Source organism: Ictidomys tridecemlineatus, unplaced genomic scaffold (genome assembly GCF_052094955.1).
Source record: "Ictidomys tridecemlineatus isolate mIctTri1 unplaced genomic scaffold, mIctTri1.hap1 Scaffold_7894, whole genome shotgun sequence".
Classification (NCBI taxonomy): Eukaryota; Metazoa; Chordata; class Mammalia; order Rodentia; family Sciuridae; genus Ictidomys; species Ictidomys tridecemlineatus.
This window is the reverse complement of record NW_027525844.1, coordinates 396-8,394: the sequence shown is the minus strand read 5'-3', so window position 1 is coordinate 8,394 and position 7,999 is coordinate 396. Positions and strand designations below refer to the sequence as shown.

At 43.8% G+C, this 7,999-nt stretch overlaps 1 protein-coding gene across 1 annotated transcript; it reads left to right on the top strand.

The window, feature by feature from the left end:
- The first annotated feature begins 4,570 nt into the window (after positions 1 to 4,570).
- On the top strand, positions 4,571 to 7,750 carry LOC144374638 (uncharacterized). Its single transcript, XM_078037402.1, has 2 exons — positions 4,571 to 5,308; positions 6,934 to 7,750. The coding sequence occupies exons 1-2, from the start codon at positions 4,837 to 4,839 to the stop codon at positions 7,308 to 7,310; spliced, it is 849 nt and encodes a 282-aa protein (XP_077893528.1). The 5' UTR covers positions 4,571 to 4,836; the 3' UTR covers positions 7,311 to 7,750.
- Positions 7,751 to 7,999: the final 249 nt, after the last annotated feature.

Below are 7,999 nucleotides of genomic sequence, written 5' to 3'. Positions count from 1 at the left end.
TTGTTTGCTGTTGATGTAGCCATAAGAAGAGACTGGCGAAAATCACTTTCATGTAAAGAGGTTGCCAAGCTTCCAAAAAACTACGAGTTGCCTGAAATCTCGGCAAACATTTTTTCACCCAAACTTGATGATTCTTTCAGGTAATGATCAGTACACCAAAACCACTTGGCTCACCTAATTTCGTTCTTCTAGGTTAAACCGTTCGTTTGCAGTAACCGTTTTTATTTTTAGGTTTCACTCTGTTTTCTCCTATAGGGATACATGTATTTGGAACTCTAAATCAACCAAGGTTTGTGGTAGCTCGTTGAAACTTGACACAATAAAGCAGTTTCAAGTTCTATCTCTATGGTTTGTTTGCTGTTGATGTAGCCTTAAGCAGAGACTGGCGAAAATCACTCTCATGGAAAGGGGTTGCCAAGCTTCCAAAAAACTACGAGTTTCCTGAAATCTCAGCAAACTTTTTTTCACTCAATCTTGATGATTCTTTCAGGGAATGATCAGTACACCAAAACCACTTGGCTCACCAAATTTTGTTTTTCTAGGTCAAACCGTTCGTTTGCAGTAACCGTTTTCATTTTTAGGTTTCACTCTGTTTTCTCCTATAGGGATACATGTATTTGGAACTCTAAATCAACCAAGGGTTGTGTAGCTCTTTGAAACTTGACACAATAAAGCAGTTTCAAGTTCTATATCTATGGTTTGTTTGCTGTTGATGTAGCCCTAAGCAGAGACTGGCGAAAATCACTCTCATGGAAAGAGGTTGCCAAGCTTCCAAAAAACTACGAGTTGCCTGAAATCTCAGGAAACATTTTCTCACCCAATCGTGATGATTCTTTCAGGTAATGATACGGACACCAAAACCACTTGGCTCACCATGTTTCGTTCCTCTAGGTTAAACCGTTCGTTTGCAGTAACTGTTTTCATTTTTAGGTTTCACTCTGTTTTCTCCTAGAGAAATACATGTATTTGGAAGTCTAAATCAAACAAGGTATCTGCTAGCTCTTTGAAACTTGACACAATAAAGCAGTTTCAAGTTCTATCTCTATGGTTTGTTTGCTTAGATGTAGCCCTAAGCAAAGACTGGCGAAAATCACTTTCATGGAAAGGGGTGGCCAAGCTTCCAAAAAACTACGAGTTTCCTGAAATCTCAGCAAACATTTTTTCACCCAATCTTGATGATTCTTTCAGGTAATGATAAGTACACCAAAACCACTTGGCTCACCAAATTTCGTTCTTCTAGGTTAAACCGTTCGTTTGCAGTAACCGTTTTCATCTTTAGGTTTCACTCTGTTTTCTCCTATAGGGATACATGTATTTGGAACTCTAAATCAAACTCTGTTTGTGCTAGCTCTTTGAAACTTTACACTATAAAGCAGTTTCAAGTTCTATCTCCATGCGTTGTTTGCTGTTGATGTAGCCCTAAGCAGAGACTGGCGAAAATCACTTTCATGCAAAGGGGTTGCCAAGCTTCCAAAAATCTACGAGTTGCCTGAAATCTCAGCAAACATTTTTTCACCCAATCTTGATGATTCTTTCAGGTAATGATCAGCACACCAAAACCACTTGGCTCACCAAATTTTGTTCTTCTAGGTTAAACCGTTCGTTTGCAGTAACCGTTTTCATTTTTAGGTTTCACTCTGTTTTCTCCTATAGGGATACCTGTATTTGGAACTCTAAATCAAACACGGTTTGTGCTAGCTCTTTGAAACTTGACACAATAAAGCAGTTTCAAGTTCTATCTCTATGGTTTGTTTGCTGTTGATGTAGCCCAAAGCAGAGACTGGCGAAAATAACTTTCATGGAAAGGGGTTGCCAAGCTTCCAAAAAACTATGAGTTGCCTGAAATCTCAGCAAACATTTTTTCACCCAATCTTGATGATTCTTTCAGGTAATGATCAGTACACCAAAACCACTTGGCTCACCAAATTTCGTTCTTCTAGGTTAAACCGTTCGTTTGCAGTAACCTTTTTTGATTTTTAGGTTTCACTCTGTTTTCTCCGATAGGGATACATGTATTTGGAACTCTAAATCAAACACTGTTTGTGCTAGCTCTTTAAAACTTGACACAATAAAGCAGTTTCAAGTTCTATCTCTATGGTTTGTTTGCTTAGATGTAGCCCCAAACAGAGACTGGCGAAAATCACTTTCATGGAAAGGGGTTGCCAAGCTTCCAAAAAACTACGAGGTGCCTGAAATCTCAGAAAACATTTTTTCACCCAATCTTTATGATTCTTTAAGGTAAAGATCAGTAGACCAAAACCACTAGGCTCACCAAATTTCGTTCTTCTAGGTTAAACCGTTCGTTTGCAGTAACCGTTTTCATCTTTAGGTTTCACTCTGTTTTCTCCTATAGGGATACATGTATTTGGAACTCTAAATCAAACACGGTTTTTGCTAGCTCTTTGAAACTTGACACTATAAAGCAGTTTCATGTTCTATCTAATGCGTTGTTTGCTGTTGATGTAGCCCTAAGCAGAGACTGTCGAAAATCACTTTCATGCAAAGGGGTTACCAAGCTTCCAAAAAACTACGAGTTGCCTGAAATCTCAGCAAACATTTTTTCACCAAATCTTGATGATTCTTTCAGGTAATGATCAGCACACCAAAACCACTTGGCTCACCAAATTTCGTTCTTCTAGGTTAAACCGCTCGTTTGCAGTAACCGTTTTCATTTTTAGGTTTCACTCTGTTTTCTCCTATAGGGATACATGTATTTGGAACTCTAAATCAAACACGGTTTGTGCTAGCTCTTTGAAACTTGACACAATAAAGCAGTTTCAAGTTCTATCTCTATGGTTTGTTTGCTGTTGATGTAGCCCTAAGCAGAGACTGGCGAAAATCACTTTCATGCAAAGGGGTTGCCAAGCTTCCAATAAACTACGAGTTGCCTGAAATCTCAGCAAACATTTTTTCACCCAATCTTGATGATTCTTTCAGGTAATGATCAGCACACCAAAACCACTTGGCTCACCAAATTTCGTTCTTCTAGGTTAAACCGTTCGTTTGCAGTAACCGTTTTCATTTTTAGGTTTCACTCTGTTTTCTCCTATAACGATTCATGTATTTGGAACTCTAAATCAAACACGGTTTGTGCTAGCTCTTTGAAACTTGACACAATAAAGCAGTTTCAAGTTCTATCTCTATGGTTTGTTTGCTGTTGATGTAGCCATAAGCCGAGACTGGCAAAAATCACTTTCATGGAAAGTGGTTGCCAAGCTTCCAAAAAACTACTGAAAGGTTAATAAAATAGGTACTTGTCACTCTGTTTTTCTATTTTCTTAACAAAGGTACTTGTCACTCTGTTTTTCTATATGCTTAACAAAACACTGTTGAAATCTTGTTCCCAGGATGTCTTGTCCCCAACTGTGAACTCTTTGCTAATCTTGTCCCAGGATGTGCTGTCCCAAACTGCCAAACTGCAGGATGCACTCCCTCACTCGGTTGCATGCAAACTGCCCACTCACCCTGACCCATCAATGAACTTCCCTCCCTGCCCTCTCCAAGAAAAGTATATAAGCTCTGCTCAAGCTGTTCTCAGGGCTCTATCTCTCATTGCTATAGAGAGAGCCCTAGCATGCTGGTCTCCAAATAAACCCACCCTTCTGCTTTTGCATAAGAGAGTCTCTTGTGGTCTCTACTCCGACGTTTCGCCATACCCTTACATTTGGTGCATTGGCCGGGAAATGCGCATCGCCGGACAGGGAGACCTCAACAAGACTCCTTTAGGGGGGTAAGTAAGGCGCCTTATCTTCTTCTTCTCCTCCTTGTTTTTCCTTTGTGATTGTCTGGCTTCTGGTTTCTGGCTTCTGGTTTTTGGCTCAGAGAAGAGCGAAAGCTCTCAGAACTTCTGGGGGGGACGGAGGTGCCCCCATCTGGGAGGGACGGAGGTGCCCTCATCTGTCTTCTGGTTTTCTGGTTTTGGGTTGGCAGAGTGTGGTTGTCAGCGGAGAGCGTAATTTCTCCCTGGCGGTGGTGGATAGACGTGTCCCTGAAGCCACAGACCACGTCTCCTCAAAGGACGCTTTGGGAGACTCTGGGGGGGACGGAGGTGCCCCCATCTGGGAGGGACGGAGGTGCCCTCATCTGGGAGGGACGGAGGTGCCCTCATCTGTATTCTGCTGCCAACCCGTCTGGTTTTGCCGGCAACTATTCTTTCTCTCAGGTTGAATTCACTGTCTGTTTTTAATCTTTGCCTCTGGATTTGTGTTACACGTTTACTGTTCATTGTGTGTTCATTGTGTGTCCGTGTTGGTGTCACATTTGTCATTTGTATTGTCCCTGTCTTTGTTCAAGTAACTTTCATTATGGGACAGAGTCATTCCACGCCTCTGTCCCTGACCCTTGATCACTGGGCTGAAGTCCGCATAAGGGCTCAGAATCTTTCTTTTTCAGTAAAACGTCGGACCTGGCAGACTCTTTGTGCCTCAGAATGGCCCGCCTTTGGAGTTGGATGGCCTCCAAAAGGATCTTTCTACTCCCCACTAATTTAAAAAGTCAGAGATATTGTCTTTGTCTTTCAGCTGGGACCACATAGCCATCCAGATCAAGAGCCATATATCTTAACTTGGCAGGACCTTTATGAATCTCCTCCTCCGTGGGTGAAGCCTTTTCTTATCCCCGTTCCTAGTCCTCCTCCCACGATTCTATCTCTCAAACCCTCTGCTCCTTCTCCACCCTTTGTTCTCCCTGAGTCTCAAGATTTGACTCTGCTGGACTCTCCTCCCTTTCCTTATCCCCTGCCTTCATTCCCCAACCCCCAACACCCTCTAAGAGATTCCCCTGCTGCTGACTCAGCTTCTCCACCACAGGAGGTTAAGCCAGCTCAGTGCCCTACAGATGACCCCCCCCACGGCACACATAGCCCCTCCTCCCCTGGAGGAAGCTGGCCCGGCTAAAGGAACTCGCCGGCAGCGAATGATTAAAAACCCTGAAGCCCCCGTGATACTTCCCCTCCGTCCTTATGGGCCAATGATAGAGGATGGCCATGGTGGAGAAATGCAAGCCTACCAGTATTGGCCTTTCTCCTCTTCAGATCTATATAATTGGAAAAATAACAATCCCCCTTTTTCCGAGGACCCCACCCGGCTCACAGGTCTGATTGAGTCATTGATGTTTTCACACCAGCCTACTTGGGATGACTGCCAACAACTCTTAGGCATTCTCTTCATGACAGAGGAACGAGAGAGAATCCTCCTGGAAGCAAGAAAAAATATCCTTGGACCAGATGGGCGACCGACACAACTTCCCAACATAATCGAAGCTGACTTCCCCTTGAACCGACCCAACTGGGACCCCAACACCATTGAAGGTAGGGAGCATCTGTCCACTTATCGCCGGGCTCTAATAGCGGGTCTCCCAGCAGCCGCTAGACGGCCAACTAATTTGACCAAGGTAAGAGAGATTATTCAGGGGCCTAATGAATCACCCTCTATGTTTCTGGAGAGAATTATGGAGGCACATAGGAGATATACTCCTTTTGATCCTCAGGCAGAGGATCAAAAGGCATCTGTCACGATGGCCTTTATTGGGCAAGCTGCCCTGGATATTAAAAAAAAGTTACAACGCTTAGATGGATTGCAAGATATGACTTTGAGAGATTTAGTCAGAGAAGCTGAGAAGGTATACTATAAAAGAGAAACTGAGGAGGAGAAGGAACAAAGGAGGGAGAAAGAAAGGGAAGAAAGGGAGAAAGAAAGGGAGAAAGAAAGGGAGCAAAGGGAGGATGAAAGAAGCAAAAGACAGACTGAGGCATTGACTAAGGTCCTGGTCACAACAACAAATAGGCCAGAAGTTAAGAGACAGGGAGACAGAAAGAGATACCTGGGTCCACGCCAGAAGCCACATCTGGCCTCAGATCAATGTGCCTACTGTAAAGAAAAAGGACACTGGGCCAAAGACTGCCCTAGAAAGAAACAGCCACGCCAGTCAGCCATTCTAACTCTGGAGGATGATTAGGAAAGTCGGGGCTCGGATCCCCTCCCCGAGCTCAGGATAACTTTTGAAATGGAGGGGACCCCAGTAAACTTTGAAGTGGACACAGGGGCAATATACTCAGCCCTCAAGGCCCCATTGGGCCCTCTATCAACTAAAAGGTCTTTAATTCAAGGGGCTAACGGCAGTAAATATTGGGCTTGGACAACTAAAAGGACCATGGACCTGGGAAAAGGAAAAATCCATCACTCCTTCCTAGTGATCCCAGAATGCCCAGCCCCATTAATGGGCAAAGATCTGCTCACCAAACTCCGGGCCAGAATAACTTTTAACCCTGAAGGCCCCCAAATGGAATTTCTAAATCCTTCAGTAAAAACTCCTATAGTCATGGCCTTAACTATGTCAGTAGAAGATGAACATCAACTCTTCACACCCCCCAAGACTGATCAAACAGGCAAGCTATCCCAGAAATGGATAACAGATTACCCAGATGCCTGGGCAGAAACTGCTGGGTTAGGCCTAGCTATAAAACAACCTCCAATAATGGTGGAGTTAAAAACCTCAGCCTCCCCAATTAATATTAAACAATATCCTCTGAGCAAAGAAGCTAAAGATGGGATAAGGCCCCATATTCAAAAATATCTGGCCTTGGGGGTCCTAAGGCCTTGCCAATCGGCCTGGAATACTCCCCTGCTACCAGTAAAAAGCCAGGAACTGGGGACTATTGCCCTGTTCAAGACCTAAGAGAGATCAACAACAGAGTGCAGGACATTCACCCCACAGTACCTAATCCGTACAATCTGCTTAGCACCCTGAACCCTGAGCGAAAATGGTATACTGTTCTGGACTTAAAAGATGCTTTCTTTTGCTTGCCTCTACATAAAGATAGTCAATTGCTGTTTGCTTTTGAGTGGGTAGACCCAAAAACCGGAACGTCCGGTCAACTAACTTGGACTAGACTCCCACAAGGGTTCAAAAACTCCCCCACTCTCTTTGATGAAGCCCTTCACAGAGATCTCAACAACTTCAGAACCATGCACCCCGAAGTCACCCTACTCCAATATGTGGATGACCTGCTACTGGCAGCAGACACCAGAGAAAACTGTGAGTCTGGGACCCAAGCACTACTATCCGAGCTTGCTCAACTCGGGTATAGAGCTTCTGTCAAAAAAGCCCAAATTTGCCAGCAAGAAGTAATCTTCCTGGACTATTCCCTTAGGGGCGATAAACAATGGCTCACTGAGCCCAGAAAACAAACTGTTGTGCAGATACCAGCCCCATCTAACAAGAGGGCAAATGAAGAGGCTAAATTGACAGCCCTAAACAGAGGAACCATGTTAATACTTTCCATATGGGGGAACATAAGTCAGGATATTTAACTACGTCGGAACACCCCGACAACTTAACATCTGAGGACACTGACACTGAACTCCTTGACAACACTGAACCCAACTTGCAATTTCAGAAAGCCCTACACTACATTAAAGATGTACATCAACTCACTCACCTTGGTTCAAAGAAACTGCAGGCATTCCTAAAAGATCAAGAACAGAGTTTTCCACTAACCAGCTCACAGCGAAAAAAAATTAGCTGAACGAGTAACAAAAGCCTGTCGGGCCTGTCAATTGGTTAATGTTTACCCCTCCAAGCTTCCTATAGGAAGGCGCCTTCGAGGAACCAGACCAGGACAATTCTGGGAAGTGGACTTCACTGAAATTAAGCCAGCAAGGTATGGACTTAAATATCTCCTAATCTTTGTAGATACATTTTCAGGATAGATTGAAGCCTTCCCCGCAAAAAAAAAAAAAAGAAACAACACAAATGGTGGTCAAAAAGATCCTGGAAGATATTTTTCCAAGATACGGCCTGCCCAAGGTAATAGGGTCTGATAATGGACCAGCGTTCGTGGCCCAGGTAAGTCAGGGGTTAGCCAGGACCATGGGGATTAATTGGAAGTTACATTGCGCTTATAGACCCCAGAGCTCAGGACAGGTAGAAAAAATAAATAGAACCATTAAAGAGACCTTGATAAAATTAAGCTTGGAGACTGGCATAAAAGATTGGACTA